The sequence below is a fragment of the Ostrinia nubilalis genome, chromosome 3 (assembly GCF_963855985.1).
Source record: "Ostrinia nubilalis chromosome 3, ilOstNubi1.1, whole genome shotgun sequence".
Classification (NCBI taxonomy): domain Eukaryota; kingdom Metazoa; phylum Arthropoda; class Insecta; order Lepidoptera; family Crambidae; genus Ostrinia; species Ostrinia nubilalis.
This window is the reverse complement of record NC_087090.1, coordinates 13,564,299-13,582,963: the sequence shown is the minus strand read 5'-3', so window position 1 is coordinate 13,582,963 and position 18,665 is coordinate 13,564,299. Positions and strand designations below refer to the sequence as shown.

Sequence of the window (18,665 nt, the reverse complement as noted above, 5' to 3'; positions counted from 1 at the left end):
AGAAGAATATTTTTTCATGCAAGCAACATTCATTATGGCGTCGGTCAATCACTTGTCACTTTGAGCAATATTGAATTTCAATTTGCGATTTACGTGCTATTTTACCATTATTTGAAGCCAAATACAGTGGGTAGACAAATTATTGCAATGGGCCGATCGAGGTCGCGTAGTAAATCACCTAGGCGTCACCACAAAAGTAGCAAACATTCGCGTAAAAAGAGCCGATCGAAGGATCGCTCCACATCAAGAAGCAGGAGTTCTAAACATGTTGAAAAATCTAGAGAACGTAGCTCAAAATCTCGGTAACGAAATTATCTTATAAAATACTCATGATGTAAAGTAGGTTTTTAAGAAAAGTTGTGCTAATTTTTCTTATTTTTTGTGCAGGAAAAGGTCACACTCTGTATCATCAACGACGAGCAGTGAGGGTTCATATGATGGCAGCAGGAGTCACAGAAAGAAATCGAAAGGACGCAGCAAGATGGACGAAGTTGACCGCTTAGCAGAAATGGAAAGACAAAGGAGAGTTAGAGAAGCTGAGCAAAAGGTCAGTAGTAGTGTAATTTCCACACCATTATTATTCAAATTTGAGAATGTAGTTGTTAACCTTCAACTTTTGTATTAGATATTGAAAAATAAGCCCATTATCCATTCTATTTCCATTTAAAAATGTTGAGAAATTCAAACATTATTTGAAACATATTACAGGTGGTGGAAGAAGAAGCCGCTAAAAGAATAGAGTTACTTGTCAAAAAACGTGTTGAAGAAGAGTTAGAGAAACGTAAAGATGAGATTGAACAAGAAGTAGCAAAAAGAGTAGAAGAAGCAAAACGTAAAATGGAAAAGGAGATGATGGAAGAGCTCGAGAGACAGCGTGAACAACAGCGGCGCAAGGAAATGGCTCGACAGGTAACCGCTCTCTTCCTCTATCAGTCATGTGCAAAGGCAATCTCTCGGTCCATTGCTCTTACACATGACGCCCAAAAAATGAAATGTGAAAACAATTCTGCTTGTTCTCGCATCTTCTAAACACCCTAAATGTATAATATCAATGTTTACTACCAAGTTGATATAAAAAAACTAATAAAAGTATTATTTCGATCATATCTGTTAAAGGTCCAGTCAGGTGTAGTTCGAGTGCTTACAAGAATTTGTTTCTTGAGTTCCTTACAATTTCACTCATTGAGGCACAAGCCTCTGATTGTTTAACTTGATGTTTCCAATAACTACATGCATGTCATTCACACTGATGGGGCATACTGTGTTTAGCTTTATTCTGACGATTACATTAGTCAAATTGCCGTGAAGGCTTCCGGCTAGCATTTTAAAATTGTTCGCTTGACTGTCCTTGGCAGTCACGTAGTCTATAAGTCAGGTCGGAAGACTGCTCAAGAGCCAGAAGCTGTAAGAATTTTATGGAGTTGCTGCTTGAGGATCCTGACGTGAAAGCTGAAGGTATTTTTCAATATATTTTTTGTATGAAAACATTCAGTTTGAAAATAGGTAAACATAATAACCGATTGATGTTCATTGTTTTGATTTGTATTGGAATAGAAATATCCTTGGTATAAAGAACTCAACATAGGAGAATGAGTAACATGAATAACAGAACTATTTAACATAAATTTTCTCAATGAAATAATGTAATAAAATATTCATCATGAGATTTGTTATCTTTGACAAACTATTTTCACATAATATATTCATTATAAATCTTTCACAAAATAGCTGTTTGCTTATCACTTGTGCATAGTTATTATAATAATATGTGAAATTTAAACATTATACCATTATGATAAAGAACAAACAGTCATTTGTCCAATGGTATACATAGCAATTAAAATTTCTTGTTACCGCTTCCATTTAAGAACCCAATTAACATGTATTTTTTATTAAACAGGAGGAAGAAGATCGTAAAAGGAAAGAACTGGAGGAAATCATGGCAGAAAATAATAAAAAAATTGAGGAGGCACAGCGTAAGCTGGTAAGTTATGAACACTAATAATTATATAGATGTCAATTTCAAATAATCACTCAAAAAACTCAAGCTACAAGCTATATTGCTCAGTTTCTCAATGGCAAATATTTAAACAGATGAGCATTCTAGTATTCTATTAGTGCATATTTTTGTTAAGAATTATAATATCAAAATCAAGTTATTAAAGTTGCATTTTTTTTATTACAGGCGGAAGAGCGGTTAGCAATGATAGAAGAACAAAGAAAAATGGATGAAGAGAGACAGAAACTCAAAAAGGAACAAGAAAAAAGGGTAAAAGAGGAACAAAAGAAGATCTTAGGCAAAAACAATTCAAGACCTAAACTTTCATTCTCTCTAAAACCAATGTCATGAGAATTGTACAATTGCATGAATCCTAATGAACTTTGGCAAAGCAAAGATGTACAATTTGTTGTTATAAATGTAGAATATTATTCAAATAATTATTATATTTCAGTTTTTATGACACTTAGGTGAAATTTTCCGAAAATATAGGTAAAAGTAAAGTACTTCAGTGATTTAGAATTGCATGTTTTTCTCGATAATATTGATCATGGGCTGAAATTAGTGTTCCAGCCATGTTTTCACAATTCGTTTTAATGTTATATTATTATTTGGTAAATAAATTAGGCCATGGTATATAAATTTATAATTCCTGCTAGTGTCGCAGCATCAAGTCTTGGATTTGGAAAAAAATAGCTAATTCTGACCAAAAATTTTCATTAGAAACGACTGAAACAGCTGTGACGTAAAATATATGCATTTTAAGAACAAAATGACATGAATAACATAACTTTCCTGAGTTTTTCTTAACTGTTTGTAGTAGTTTCTTTTAAGTCTCATTAAATAATTTTAATTCTTGTTCATTAGAAGACTAAGCTTGTCAACTTGTCCACACCTTCAGTAGGTTTTACAAGACGAGAAATAAATAACAATTGTTATTTACCCATAATACATTAGTATAAGTTCTGTAAATATGTATTTGTAAATTAAGGTATTTTAGGTGTCATAATGTGGTCAGAGGATAGATTTTTTAATAACAGTATGGTTAGATGAGGAATTTTATAAAATGTGTGCACCATTCCCTCTGTAAACCAATATGTTTCGTAATTAATAGACATAGTTAGCGTTCGTTTATCATTTATTTTTGTAGATGTATATTTTTACAGTTTTTCGGTAGGTACATTCAGCGTCAAATAGTTCGTGACACCCAAAGTAACCAAAAAGTTCGCAACACGTCGTTGTTACAATGAGGGCTATCGTTTTTATACTTAACAGTTGGCACCCCTGGCGATTGACAGGACCTTACTCTACAGTGACGCCATCTTGATGAGTGCAAATACGATAGTCCTCCTACCACTTTAGCGCTCACAAGTTGGCGCCACTGTCTTCGCTACTAGCAAGTGACAGGACCTTACTCTACAGTGGCGCTAACTGGTGAGCGCTAAAACGATAGCCCTCATTGGAATAAGGTTGGGTTGTCAACTTTTTGGCCACTTTGGGTGTCACAGTACTTATTATTATTCTGTGGTGTCACGAACTATTTGACGCTGACTGTACTGTAGGGCAACTCCCTACCAGGTTGTCCGTATTTCGGCAATACGAACAGCTCGTCAGGAAGAAGCCTAAATATCTAGATCCTCACTAATTCTGTTCTTTCTTAAGATTATCTTTCAATTTTTCGACCCTTTCTGCAGTAATCTTTAACTTAAAATCTGTCAATTAAAAAGTTATTTGTAGTCAAAACTTGAAAACATTAACCATTGCAGTTGTAATCCATGGCATTATATTTTTGTGCCTTAAATGAACGAAAGACGAACATGTCCCGACTAGGCTCAAAATGTACTCTTAATAGTCAAAAAGAAAATACCTTCTGCCTTGAATTAAACTAAGTTTTAGTAGGTACATTTATTTAGATAGAAAAGCTTTTCATTCATGTTTCACTACATTCAAATGATGAACTAGAATTTCACAAATGTGATAAAATAGACTCATTCATTATTAAACTATTCAGTGCTAAAATATCATTATTGAACAAAAACGTAATAAGTATAAAATTATTAAAATATACAATGTTCAATTTAAAATTATACTCTTTTCATTTTTATGTATTTGCATTCCATAAAGTCTTCTTCAGTTTTATCTTGTCTTGACTTATTTATCAATAAAGCCCTAAATTGCATAGTGTTATTAAGTTGTTTTATTTTCAACCTCATACCTACCTCACTATTGAAATCAACCCAACCTTGCCCAAGCAATAATAAATGCAATATAGGCATCATAGTCCATAATGGATGAACCGATTAGGATTCATCAAACTGGCTTCAACTCTAGGAATATTTTATAGTCGTGTGAAAATTCTCTTTGAATTTTATACGGATCTATCAAGTTTAATTTTTTCATAGTTTTTGGACCTTTGGGAATAAATGTAGTTAAAAACGTTTAAAATAAGGCTGTGTCGCGCAAAAGTTGAGGCGAATACGGTAACGGTACTCACACTGTGACGACAGTGACGACGTTATATTTGCTTGTATTCATTGTTAGAAAAGCGTTAAGTCCATTTCGTTGCAGTCGCGTCGTGTGCTCTGCGCTGTCTCAGACTCGCAGTAAAAAGCCGACCTGCGCTTGCGCCTATAAATCTACCTCCATTGATTAGAATAAGTACTACCCTACCTCGGTAAAATGGTGCCACCATTGTCTCACAGAACGACATCCCAACACCTAGTGCCTGCAACCAGTTCAATAAAACTTTATTACAATATAATACAGTAATAGTTCAAATACTAACAGTGGTACAGTGTAAGTTGTAACAGTGTGGTATAATGGATTCCCAACAGTTTCGGGAGTTCGGGAAAGCCGCCATCGATTTGGTTGCAGACTACATGGACAATATTAGGGAACGGTAATTATTTTAGATTTATACTTTTTTGTTCAAAATTAATTTAATTAATCAATTGTAGTAGTGATTCCAAGCATATCCCAAGAAACGTTATAATGGTATTAAATGAATACCTATTGAAGAAGATCCTTACGAATAAATACTATTCAGTCATATTCACGGTACCACAGTGGGTATCTGGTACTGGTTCGATTCCTGATCGTTGCAGAGCAGAATATTTTTACATAAGTAATTAAAATTGAAATGTATAGAGAGTGTAGACATCAGGCATCATCACAAAGGGCGCTCTTGTTGTTTTAAAACATTATCACCCAGTCAACCTTTGTAGTTTATTTATTTGTAATATTCTATCTATTTTATTTTTAATTATCGTTACATTATTTTACAGGGATGTCCTGCCTTCGATAGAGCCAGGATATTTGATAGATATCCTGCCTGAAAATGCGCCAGAGGAACCGGGAGACTGGAGAGACGTCATCAAAGATTTTAACCAAATTATTATGCCTGGGGTAAGTGTATCAGCAATCTCTAACTACCTAGAATCTAGGTCCTAGATGAAAGTGAATTGACATTGATTGATTGAATTGATTTTAGTAATATCATGTTTATAAAAACACCGTCGCAAATAATGCATAACTTTAAAGGTTTTGCTTAGCTAAGCCTTAGCATAAAAAAGATTGTGATGAGCCAACCTTAATAACTAAGATAGAATATTTTCGCAGACTTTTTTATAGAACTTAAAGGGGAACAAGCTTGTCATACATGATATTTGCGAAAATTTAACCGTTAACGCAGCGGCAGCTCTCAAAAGGAAAAAATCCACGATTTTGAAACATTCTTCATTGGTGCTCCGCTCCTATTGGTCTATTGGGTATTGGCGTTATGATATGTAGCTTATAGCTTTCCTCGTTAAATATGCTACCTATCAAACACAAAAATATTTTTTCAAATCGGACCAGTAGTTCCTGAGATTAGCTCGTTCAACCAAACAAACAAACTCTTCAGCTTTATAATTATTACTAGCTCTCCGCCCGCGTGGAATTTTGTCTGTCACAGAAAAACTTTATCGCGCGCGTCCCTGTTTCAAAAACCGGGATAAAAACTATGTCCTTTCCCGGGACTCAAGCTATCTCTATGCCAAATTTAATCAAAATCGGTTCAGTGGTTTAGTTTACTTTCGCATTTATAATATTACTATAGATAGAAAGATAAGTATAGATGTTGACAATAGTCAGTTGATGAACGCCTAACAACCTAAACTAAACATACGCTAACTTGGTAATATAAGTAGGTACTACGAGGTTTAGCAACCAAATTCACTCAAAAAACTTGGCCTTACTTAGCCTAATAACAGAAGGCTTACTGTTCCTTAATCCTACTAATATTATAATTGCGAAAATTTGGATGTCTGGATGTTTGTTACTCTTTCACGCAAAAACTACTGAACGGATTTTGATGAAACTTTACAGTATTATTGTTTATAACCCAGAATAACATATAGGCTATAATTTATGCCGATCTGTGACACTGAATTTCACGCGGGTGAAGCCGCGGGCATAATAGTTAATAGTTCCAACTACAGGAAAATAAAATAGCAATTTGCTGTTAAATTAACGTTGTTTTTCTCCTTGCAGGTGACGCACTGGCACTCGCCCAGGTTCCACGCCTTCTACCCGACAGGCGCGTCGTACGCGAGTGTGGTGGGAAGCATTCTTGCAGACGGCCTCGGCGTCATTGGTTTCAGCTGGGTTAGTATTGATTGTTCACATAAAGATAACTCGAATGCGGTTCCTCATTGGAAATGTGCCCAGTAAATAACAATAACAATTGCGGTATAAGCTGCTGATAAACGAAAACAAGAAGTTTTCCTCACTAGTTAGCTAACGAAACTCAAACTACAATTAAATTCCTGACTTTTCTAGAGATTGCAGTTTTTACATTAAAATTATCCTAACCCACCACGGGAACTTAAATTTTTCTTTTTCCGTAAAAGTAATAACGGAATCAATGATTTCCATCAGTCTATCCCCTTTTTCATTATTCCTCGTTTTATTTTGAGAAAGTTCTCATATTTTCTTCCTAAGTAGTAACTACCTACCTATGTAACTATTATTTCTTTCCCTTTCTAGCTATCCAGTCCTGCTTGCACTGAGCTAGAAGTGGTTACAATGAACTGGCTTGGTAAAATGCTCGGTTTACCCGAAGAATTCTTGAACTCTTCGCCTGGACCAGGTGGTGGAATTATTCAGGTCAGTAGTGTAAAATATAAACACTATTCTATAACACGGAATAATCAGTACATACTTATTGAAGTCTTAATTAGTTATTAATTTGAAGTCTATCTAGATTACTTACCTAGGTACCTACTCATTCGTGTTAAAATCTTTTGCAGGGCTCTGCAAGTGAAGCGACCCTTATTGCCTTACTGGTTTCTAAAGAAAGAACTGTGCGAAAGCTCTTGAAGCAGAATCCTAGCCTCGATGAAGGTAGCATCAAAGCAAAGCTTATCGCCTACACATCAGACCAGTGCAATTCCTCGGTGGAGAAATCTGGTCTACTCGGATCCATGACAATGAGACTACTAAAATCGGATGCTGAAGGAAGACTACGAGGAGACACATTGAAAAAAGCCTTTGAAGAGGACTTAGCTCAAGGTTTAATACCTTGCTACGTTGTCGCAAATCTTGGTACTACAGGAACATGCGCTTTTGACCCCCTTTACGAGCTCGGACCAATTTGTAACGAATATGATGTCTGGCTGCATGTAGACGCCGCTTACGCCGGAGCAGCGTTTATTTGCCCTGAATACAGACACTTGATGAAAGGAGTCGAGTTTGCCGATTCTTTTGACTTCAATCCACACAAATGGTTACTTGTGAACTTCGAATGTTCGGCTATGTGGATCAAAGACGGTCTTGAGCTGACAAAAACGTTCGACGTACAGAGAATTTACCTGGATGACATAAAAACAGACACGAAAGTCCCCGATTACCGGCATTGGCAGATACCTCTGGGACGCAGGTTCAGAGCATTGAAGCTGTGGACAGTTATAAATATTTATGGAGCAGAGGGTCTAAGAAAACACATTCGTAATCAGATAGACATAGCGCAGCATTTCGAAAAATTAGTCCGTAGTGATGACCGGTTTGTGGTTGAACCTGAACCATCTATGGGCCTAGTATGCTTTCGGCTGAAAGATGGTGATAAAATAACAAAATCTTTATTAGAAAACTTGACTAAAAAGAAGAAAGTCTTTATGGTAGCAGGTTCTTTCAGAGGTAGATACATAATTCGATTTGTAGTATGTTCTCGGCTTACGAAAAGAGAAGATATCGACTTCAGTTGGAACAATGTCAAGTATGAGGCTGATCTGATCTGCAAGCCAGAAATTCATAATAAATTTAAAATTCCTGTATTAGAGCACATCGAGACGATTACCATTTCAGAGAAATCGAAATAGATGGTAGGTAAGAAATGGTAAGTAATAGAAATAATACGAACTTCAGTGATTCGTAGGTACTCGTATATTTACTAATTTCATTAGTAACAGTAAGTTTTGAACAATTAAGTAGTGAAACATAATCTTACGAGTAGGACCAATTATTTCACGCAAGGACTATTGCAATGAGTTTTGATGCAACTAGCCAGTAATATTATAGCATAAAATTACATCGAAAGAACACATGCTACAAATTCATGATAATTTTGATGAAAATAGAGGCAAGATTTTTAAATTGTGACGCCTGCGGTAGTGCAGTAAATAGTTACTCGACTTCTTTAACCTCGTAAGCCCGGATGTGCCTCAGAAGGAACTGAAACTTTGTAGTCAGTAACGCCGAGACATTTTCGGAGGTGATTTCGAAGTATCGCCGGATGTGCCTTCAGAGGAACTAAAACTTTAGCGATAAATTTAAGTTCAAAAATTCGCGCCTATCGAAAAAAATGAGTGATAGTCTATGGCTTAAAGTATTCAAAATCAGGTATCCGAACTTATTAATATAAAAAAAACAAAATGTCACTGTCAAATTGTCATTTTTCTTTGACAAGGTGGTTCGTCCGAGAAGACGTGATGTGCGTTTATTTTTTTTTCTTCAAGTAAACGTAGTTTAATTGCAAAACTGACCAGTATAATTTAAGTTAAAATACTGCTAAACAAGCAAAAAAATTATTTTTCCCAATTTGAAGTAGTTTTGTAAGATTTTCTTTCGTTTGAAAATAATAGTTCTTTGCAAGGAACATTCGGTCTTGATGGTGAAAGTTTTATTTTTGCACATTTTTTCTATTGAGATGGGATTGAGTACTGGACTATTAAAATTATGATATGATTGAGAAAATTTACCATGAGAACGTTCTGATTTTTAGTTTAGTAAATATTATAATTAACATGAATATTCACTTTACTTCTTATACATTTTAACCTATCATTAGTGTATGTTATAAAACCGATAGTACTTTTAAAAGTACTAATTATGAAACATTAAATAAAATTAAAACCGTTGTACCTTTTCAGTTACATTTATTAATATCATTATTGTATCTTTATGTAGTATTAATTTATTAAGAAGGTTACATTTACGTTTCACTTTAAAGTATAAAATACAATTTATTTACTTTTACTTTTTAAAGTCTGTAATACCGAATGTTCTTTTAAGAGAAAACATTTTTTTATTATTTTTCACCTAAAATAAGCTCTATGCACTATTATATAGAGCCCCTGAAAAGATGAATGCAAAAGAAAATCTCTAACATAGAAATTTTTTTACTCGAAGTGCTCGGCGTTTACTACTACAAATTATTCGTTCTTCTGAAAGCACATTCGGCGATACTTAGAAGTCGACAAAATTTACTCTTCGGTCTTACGAGGTTAATTGTAAATTAATGCTAGGTACATAATCTACCTAAGTACATGTTAAATCTACTACGTAAACTTATATTATGTGTGAAGATTATGTAATAACTAGATGAAAACCCGGCTTCGCTCGGGTGAAATTTGACTCATAATACACAATTGTAGGTGCAAAATGTAGATAGATGTTTCTGTAGTCATCGGTTCTCAAAGAATATTAAATATAGATTCATATAGCTTCGTTAGTTGTGTTCAATAAATATGGTAAATAAAAACTGCGAAAGTTTTTACACAAATTATTTTTATTTTAAATCAACATTCAAAATAAACTAAGACAAATGAACAAAACAATCAAATTCAATCGTTAATATAGGTAATGTAAATAACTCTTATTAATAGTAATAGTATTAGGTATGTCAAAAAATATTTTTACCATTTGTTGATTGACGTCAATATTTACTTAAAAACTAAGTTTAACGCGGTTCCAAAGCGCAAGCGTCGAAGAACCGCAAAGAAACTACGTCGCATATTTTTAAGGTTTACTCTCTATAAATCTCTTTGTTTTAAGTTCTTTGATACAGTCTTCAAATGATTTTTAATTTTTTCACCTAAAAAATGAAGTGCTTGACATTGAACACATTCATAAATCATAGAACCAATTGAATGTACTGATACTTGAATGGTAACACCATTCAAGTTTGAAAGTGCTAAATATAAATAGTTAGTCCTGGGGGGCTGATATTCTGTACTAAACCTGCTTGAATATTTACGTTTTTTTGGGGGTCTGCCCGCCATTTGATATGTTTTCTTTCTCTTCTTCTTCTAAAGAAATAAAATCACTGCTGACTGCTGAGTTTTTCCTTGTTGTCCGAAGAAGCATCATTACTGACTGCTGACTGACAGTAGCTGTTTTTTCTTGTTGTCCGAAAAAGCATCATCAATCATCAATGAATCCTTGATTAGCGTCAACTCTTCGTTATCAAACTTAAAAGAGAAATATATTATGAATAGCTAATTTAAAGCTTTAATTTAAAGATTTAATTTAAATTTTTAATGCTATATTGTGTTACTCTTATTAAACAAATTTAATAAGATGTGATGAAAAAATACACCACATGCAGGAATTGAACCTATATCCTCGACTTCTCCGTTGTCGCGCTCTTACCATCTGAGCTGAGTTTAATAAGAGAAATATATTTTATTTTTAGACAAATATTCAAATAATAATAAGTATCTATTATAAATGTATGTAGGTGTAGGTATATCCTCCCACCTCTATATTTATTTTACTTTACTCAGTGACCTACACTATTAACTTACCTGAAAGTCATCAAATAAATCTTGTGATGCAGCAGAAGCAGCTTTTTGCTTTTTAGGAAAAAGGTTTGATAGTGCCCGAGCCTTGTTTATTATTAACTGCCTAATTGTTTCTAAGCCACAACACTCGCAATAATTGAAATTATCTGCAAAAATATATTACACAATTATTTATAATAAGAACCAGCCGAGCTCAAGTGGAACTTGCGCATGAAGGAGTCTATTTCCGTTATCAGAAAAAACGGTGCAAAAATCGTGTCTGTTTCTGTATAGGTATGTTGATAACAACTCAACACAGGCTATGCATGTGGTCATTTATTATTATTTGTCGGGTTAAATAAATAAAAAATTAAGCCGCTTACCGAGTATAATGTTGTCGCATTCCACATATCGACTGCACATTTGCATTTGTTTGCAGTTTCTTACAAATATTTTGCCATTACAAAAATTGCATGTCACTGGAATTTATATTATTTATTTATTTATTTAAATCACTGTGCAAAACTAAATGACATTGACATTTGAACTTCAACTTTTATGGTTATGGCTAATATTCTTTTTCTGTGGTTGAAAAACACATAACGAAGAGTATATCATAAAAATCGCGAAACGCACTGATCTCCATTTATTTATGGATCGATGACAACCCAGCAAATAGTATAAACGTTTTGGCGCTGATCGCATTATAGTGAGTGGATGGTGAACTACTAAAGATGGCGACAGCGGTTTGTTTGTCAGTGCCACAGATATGGATTAGAGTAGATACAGCAAGTTGATCGTCAAAGCGTGCCATTCCGATATGTCCAAATGGACATACATGGTCGAGTGATGTTCATGTAATCCGATTACAACAATCGGTTACGATGATTTTACGAGAACAGTAGTACGAACACGGTAGAAAGAAGATATTATTTACGGATTGAGAATTGTAATTAACAGCACAAGTAGCAAATAATTAATTAGAATAAAGTAGCAGTAGAAGAAGTATAAAGTAGCATTGTTTTTAATACATATCCTGCGATGTACTCTTAAGAGTTAAAACCATGGTCCCTGTATGTGGTGCACTCATACCGATCCCAAGGAACCGTACTTACTCATAACAATAAGACACACACTGATCCATGTATTCATGCACTTGACAAATTTATGTCTTGAAACGCTGGTAAGGTAAAAAAAATAACGAGATTTGACGAATTGTAAGAATTACTTTATTTTAAAAAGGTAAATAAAGATGTTTTTGATTTTGTATTTACACATTATCAGTTTTATCGGAATTAATTAATTTTCAAATCGAGTCACACGATATCTTTCGATGACTTTGCGAATGCAGTACGATGATACGATTACTTTTACGTTGCGGCAATCACTAAAATTCGCTAAAATGACACTAATGACGTTTAAAAAGTGGCACGCTCGGCTTCATACAATTTTTGACACATGCTGCATCTATCCATATCTGTGGTCAGTGCCATCGGAATTTAACCAATGACATATCATATAAAAACATCTTAGAATTTAACGAAATTCTCCATTATCCGAATTTTGCGGATATATGTTGTCGACTCAAAACCGATATTTTTTTATGCTTTGTTATTCATATAAGGTTTCGATCCAGTCTACCGTACCCCTTGACGAAATTATTAATATAGAAGATGTGGGTACCTTTTAAATCGTGAACCAGTTGCCTATATTTTTAATAGACCTACATATTAATAGTAATAATAAGCTGATTGCTTTTAGAATACGTTTAAATAAGTGACTGTGATAAAAATTAAATACGAATGTGATTTAGCGACTTTTCCTTCCTCATTATGACGTGTGCATTCGAAAGTAAAGGATTTTGTAAATAAAATTAAAAGGTTACAAATAAAATATGTAATGAGAAAATATTATTATATTGTTTTATTTTATTTATTTTTAGTCATCTTTCTTTATTTGAATCAAGTAATTATAAAATAAAATCGAAAGAAAGAAGTAAACAGCTACAAACTTTGTCGAAACAAAGGCTCTTCTTTATAATATCCCACTTAGGAATTTAGATATTTAAAAAACTAATTTTTTTAAGTGAGTTGAAGTCCGACTTATGACAAAAAACTAGCAAACAGATTATTTTAGCTAATAAAAATAGTAACTACTTCACCGTGTCTATTTTCCGACACTGTACCTTTTTATTTATTTATTTTCAATGATATTAAAGAACTATAGATATGTTACGTTCATAGAAATTACGATTTGAATCCGTGCCGAGCTATTCCAAATTGCACACATTGACAAATGTAACTGATAAGTGAAACAAAAGATACGAAATAGCACGCAAATGAAAGAGATAGCTATAGTTTTAACGATTCTGCACTAACTAATCTATGTCCGCAGCGCACGCATCCTTATCGCTCTAACGTCAAAACAAGATCGCTTTCTCTTTCTTAACTTGAACATGGCGCATGGCGTCTTGATTGTTTGCATAAATAATTGAAAATATAAATACTAAATAATTTTGCATAATCACATGTGGTAAGAGATCCCTTGTATTTTGTTTACTTTAGAGTCATAATTGGTACACTTTCGAAACACACACGATGGCATTTTTTATTTATTTTGGTAAGAACAGGAACTTACGGTGTGGTACGCACGCGATTGCGCACGACGCAGGCCACACGAAGACTAAACAAAAGACGTCCCAATTGGGACGTATTTGAGTATTCACAGCGCGAGCGCTTATAACATATCTGCTTTTGTTTGTATATAATATCATTGTTTATTTTATTGGTCTGCCAACAATTGTACAATAATACTTTTATTATATTACTAAATTCTAACTTAATTTCTAATTGTACAATATATGAAATGGGCAAACACAGCATGCCTAATGAAAGTACATAATAGTAGGTATGTTACTGTAAATTACCTTTAAATTGTTTGTCCAATATCGAATTATTCTCGTAACGGTAACACTGGTACGAAATACAAACACCACTATAAAGTTAACCCATCGCAAATAATACAATAAAATGTTTCTTTTCTTAAAATTTTTATTTATTTTACTTGGCTTCAATTTACAACCCTGACGCTTGAGCTGTGGGCTCAGATCATAGAAAGGATTTTCTATGATCTGAGACTGTGGGGTAGATCAATTATTTTGAAAACAAAAAAATTGCGCTCTTGTGAGCGTAGTAAGATGTGATGCACCAGATGCGTTGGAAATTTTGCATTATTGTTATTACTATTAAATAGGCGGCATCTGATCCAGATCAAAGGAGTGCAATTTCTGTTGAATAGAATAGAATAGGTTTAATGACACAATAAAAAAAGACAATACAGAAAAAAAACGCTGTTGCGCTTTCTATTCATGTATTCTATGCCCATTTATAGAAACACACTGTGCGCTGGCTGGCTGTTACAGCTGTTAATGTTCTCAATACTTCTCAAACACCCGCCTTCGCCCGTCCGTACGCAAATCGATGTGACGTCACGGCAGCCAAGTGCGCAGTTCAGTTAACTCGATTTCCTATAATAATAATATATTACTTTACTCTATGCTCTTGTTTTATAGTAGTACATAATAATTACATTTTAAAGAGTGAGTGCAAGCGAGACAGAAATCGATTTGGTCGAGCGTGTATTGATGGATCACAAAACTGCAGGCAATGTTATAAAATATAGTAAAATATTGTATTTTTTATCATTTATCTGTGCCCATCAGCGTTGCCAGACGTCCCGATTTTGGCGGGACGTCCCGATTTTTAAATCAAATTTAAATGTCCCGCGCGGGACAGGCTCTGTCCCGCTTTTCGGAGAGAGACACTCACTTCACCAGACTATTGTTTGAAACTCCAAAATTATTCTAAAGAATAATTTTTTTATTTCGATTTTTGCATGGACCTATAAAAAAGGCGGACGGAACTCGCGCTGCAACAAAACTGTGACGCAAAATTTTGGCGTTTGTCTATTGTGTGAGTGAATTTAGGGATGCCATGTTAGCCAAAACATTTTACCCATTTATTTTAAGAAAAACATAGATCGGCAGATGTTACTTGGAAATGTAGACAGAATTATTCCGTGCCATTTTAAAAGGATGAAAGGTGAATGCGGTGAGGTTGAGGCGCGAAATTTTCAATGTTCAAATTTTCTTACATTGTTTGCAAGTCAGTGTGTCAGGGTATGTACATAATCTTGATCAAAAATGATTCACGCAGTTACAAATTACGAATCTTGTGTACATTATAATCATAAGCTTATGCATCATCAATATATTATTATTATCTCTGATAGATTTTAACATACAACCTGACACTGACTTGCAATCAATGTAAGAAAATTTGAATTTCGCAGTTCCACATTTTTGGGAAGGATCAAATTTGCCTATGAAAATATATCCCATTAAAACACAATTATTATGATAAATTATTTTATTTCCATAGTATGCGTAATAAATAACTAAAAAGTCCTAAAATTATTATTAATTTCCCATATTTCGGGTAATTTTCCCACGTAAATAACTGAGAACACTAGTCTTTGACGTATTATTTTTTCGAGTGAATGACGTTTGATTTCAATTAATTTCAATATTTTAATGTCGGGAAATAAGTGATTGGATTATTATTTTGCCTGTGAAATGTGATTCCTTAATTTTTGTTTGTTCGAACAGAACGGTTTTTACACAATTTCGTCACACAAGACATGTCGTATTCGTGTTGTTTTTTCGCGCTGCTTAAATGAGTCAACTATGTGAAGTTTGCATTCGAAGTGGTGTATCAGGGTGTGAATGTGTGCGTGCCGGCCTATACGTACAGGCAAGCTGGTGTATCCTAATGTCACAGTATTTTGTTGATGAGAATCCGTCCGACTTTTTTTATAGGTCCATGGATTTTTGTTTTTTTTTCTTTTTTTATTGTAAAGACGAATTTAACGATAGAGTAAATCTGATTTAAAATATTATTTTTTTGTTAAAATACATTTTCTATGGCTACTTTGCTATCTATTGTCACGTAAACGTAATTTTAAGTCAAATAAAAGGATAAATATTTGAAAACCTTTGATTATATACGTTTTTTTACTATGTCCCGCTTCTGACGGAAGAATCCCGCTATTTTCACTCAAAAAGTACCAAAGTCCCGACTTGGCGAAAAAAAAAACTGGCAACGCTGGTGCCCATCCATCGCCCATTGCCACGACGACTAGAGATGAGACGTATTTACTAGAACAGATCCACACACTAGGTTTTACAGTATTAGGCGGCACCTATTCCATTTTTTTAAATACTTGATCCACCTAGTATTTTATAAATTACACGATTTCCGACCCTACCCTGAAAGTAATAGAGGTTATTATTGCGTAATCCGTAGTCGTGTATTACGCGCACCTAGTATTTCTTGCTAAGCTTATGTGCGAACGTAGAGATTCACTCCGTCTTTGTCTGACCAAACAAATTTGAGCGCGAAGAAGCAAACGCACACAAACGTAGTCAAACCATATTCATGTAAATAAGAAAAAAATATGTAAATATTTTTATGAAATTGATATCTTTTAAAATACGCCAACTTTTAAGTTGACAGTCCAAAGCCTGTTGAAGTATGAAGGGAGGAATTATTATTCAATTTCAAATTGCATTATTCATACTACGGTTGTATCTTTTCAAAGAAAATTGTATTTTAAAGTCATATTACTTGGATTAGTCCGCACTAGTCGCGTCAAGTATGCTAAATTATTACGTACTAGGTGGAACAGGTATTTGGATCGAGTATTAATAAATACTTGGAATAGGTGCACCTAGTATCAAATTTACCTAGTAATCCTAGTATAACCCATCTCTAACGACGACGACGAAATGCCACGAAAGACAAAATATGTCAAAATAATGTTGCTAGTTTTAGCACTTTCTCCTCAAATTATAGGAAAAGTGAGGTGGATGGCATGATTATCCAAGTTGTTATACGTTTTGATATTTTCGATTATAGTGACGGAAGTAAGTCACTACAAATTGATTTTTATATAAAACGCATAATTAAATTAACCCAGATACTCCTGAAACTTTTTATACTTGTCAATTTTTATAAATTTTTAGTATGTTTCTAAATAGAGGTCAAGTGTCCACAGAAAAATATTAGAAAAATTCTTGGTCAACTGGAAAAGCCGGAAAATGGGTGGTGTTTTAACACCTGGTCGGAGAATGGACTACCACTACGAGAAAAAATTATACTATGATTTTGTTAGGTTCAAGAGTTAAAAACGAGTTGTAAGTTATACTCATTTATTAAAAAAATACCAAAATCTTATTCAGAGGAGGTAGGAGGATGGTAGAGACATAAATCATAGCCTAGGATGCTTTAGTACGTGGCGCATATTTTACACCAAATTGATTTTTTCTTGCGAATTTTACATGTCAGTTGCGTGTAGTACTCGTAAGTAAAGTAGTACATAGGGATGTAAGCTCCGTGGACCCTGGTTGTGGCGCCATTCTTCATAAATATCGTTTCGGAGTATGACTTTGGCACAGAACTTTCACAGAAGGTACTTGCACTGTATTGCATTGTTGTAATTGTGATTGCGGTAGGTACTTTCATGGCAGAAGAACTAACTGCATTGGTGACATCATTAGATTCTTTTCGTCTTACTTTAAAAAATTCAGAGATCGGACTGTTATCATCTTTATCTGAAGAAGACTTGTCGTACTGTACTTCTGCCTCGGCTCTAAGTTGAGAACCTGGAGTTCACGAGAAATAGCAATAGAAAACTTACACGCTATAAGTAGTAATGCAGAAGCAACGGATGAATATTCTGGTGAAGAAGACCACGTTACCTTACAAAATCTTCCAGGTTATAGTTAGATAAACGGAACCAGGCTAACCTGGAAGATTTTGTAAGGTAACGTGGTCTTCTTCACCAGAATATTCATCCGTTGCTTCTGTATTAGCATTTTTTGGTGGTAAAATTGCTATGTAATTCGGTATCTGAGCATCGTCGTCAATGTTTTCTAATAACGTCTACAATTCGTGAAGTCTCAGCGGTCTTTAATATCGTGGCCTAAATTTTTCATAAATATATAGGTTAGACGTCGATTATGCGACCAGGTGTTAAAACACCGATCGTAATTTTGTCATAAAAAGTCTCAAAAATGTAAAGCTTTTCAAAAACATATGTTTAAAGTTTTATAGCTAACAGTAGTACATAAAATAATAACTAGTATAATCTGAGGTATTACTAGCAAGTTTATGAAATATCTTACCTATTATTAGACGTTTTTGCACAAAACTAAACAACAGAATTCAAAATAATAAAAAACTAACAAAATAAAGCAAATATGCGATATCTAACATACTCAATTACAGCTTGATTCGTACTGAAGAGAAAATACAAGGAACAGTAAACAAATTCTCGATATTTTTATAATTTATCTGAGGATATTCCGAACTACTTTTTAGCGGTGTTATAACGCCTGGTAGGAGTAAGTGGGTTAACTAACTAAGTTAAAAATCTCAGAAATGTATTCGCGATCACCTTTTGGATTGTGCTCTGGACAGGAATTAACACAATCAACAAAAACATGTCAACATAATTTATTTATTTTGTAGGAAAATGCAAAGGTGTGGTAAGTATTTTACTTACTTGAC

General features: G+C 34.0%; 2 protein-coding genes and 1 long non-coding RNA gene across 3 annotated transcripts; 2 read left to right on the top strand and 1 right to left on the bottom strand.

The window, feature by feature from the left end:
- The first annotated feature begins 33 nt into the window (after positions 1-33).
- On the top strand, positions 34-4,186 carry LOC135088002 (UPF0430 protein CG31712). Its single transcript, XM_063982880.1, has 5 exons — positions 34-302; positions 388-547; positions 709-909; positions 1,901-1,984; positions 2,186-4,186. Exons 1-5 carry the CDS (start codon positions 148-150, stop codon positions 2,348-2,350), a joined length of 765 nt encoding a protein of 254 aa, XP_063838950.1. The 5' UTR covers positions 34-147; the 3' UTR covers positions 2,351-4,186.
- A 632-nt stretch (positions 4,187-4,818) lies between these two features.
- On the top strand, positions 4,819-8,361 carry LOC135088000 (3,4-dihydroxyphenylacetaldehyde synthase-like). Its single transcript, XM_063982879.1, has 5 exons — positions 4,819-4,898; positions 5,284-5,404; positions 6,530-6,643; positions 7,025-7,144; positions 7,288-8,361. Exons 1-5 carry the CDS (start codon positions 4,819-4,821, stop codon positions 8,353-8,355), a joined length of 1,503 nt encoding a protein of 500 aa, XP_063838949.1. The 3' UTR covers positions 8,356-8,361.
- Positions 8,362-10,024: 1,663 nt separating this feature from the next.
- LOC135088001 (uncharacterized) lies at positions 10,025-11,384 on the bottom strand. Its single transcript, XR_010260938.1, has 2 exons — positions 11,062-11,384; positions 10,025-10,725 (listed from the first exon to the last, which is right to left on the bottom strand). It is a non-coding gene; the product is annotated as an uncharacterized LOC135088001 (long non-coding RNA).
- Positions 11,385-18,665: the final 7,281 nt, after the last annotated feature.

Excerpts from the sequence above, each read along its gene's own strand:
- LOC135088000 (XM_063982879.1), top strand. The coding sequence starts at position 4,819 with ATGGATTCCCAACAGTTTCGGGAGTTCGGGAAAGCCGCCATCGATTTG. Across the intron at positions 4,899-5,283 it reads ATGGACAATATTAGGGAACG|GGATGTCCTGCCTTCGATAG; the intron begins GTAATTATTTTA and ends ATTATTTTACAG. Across the intron at positions 5,405-6,529 it reads ACCAAATTATTATGCCTGGG|GTGACGCACTGGCACTCGCC; the intron begins GTAAGTGTATCA and ends TTCTCCTTGCAG.
- LOC135088002 (XM_063982880.1), top strand. The coding sequence starts at position 148 with ATGGGCCGATCGAGGTCGCGTAGTAAATCACCTAGGCGTCACCACAAA. Across the intron at positions 910-1,900 it reads GCAAGGAAATGGCTCGACAG|GAGGAAGAAGATCGTAAAAG; the intron begins GTAACCGCTCTC and ends TTTATTAAACAG. Across the intron at positions 1,985-2,185 it reads AGGAGGCACAGCGTAAGCTG|GCGGAAGAGCGGTTAGCAAT; the intron begins GTAAGTTATGAA and ends TTTTTATTACAG.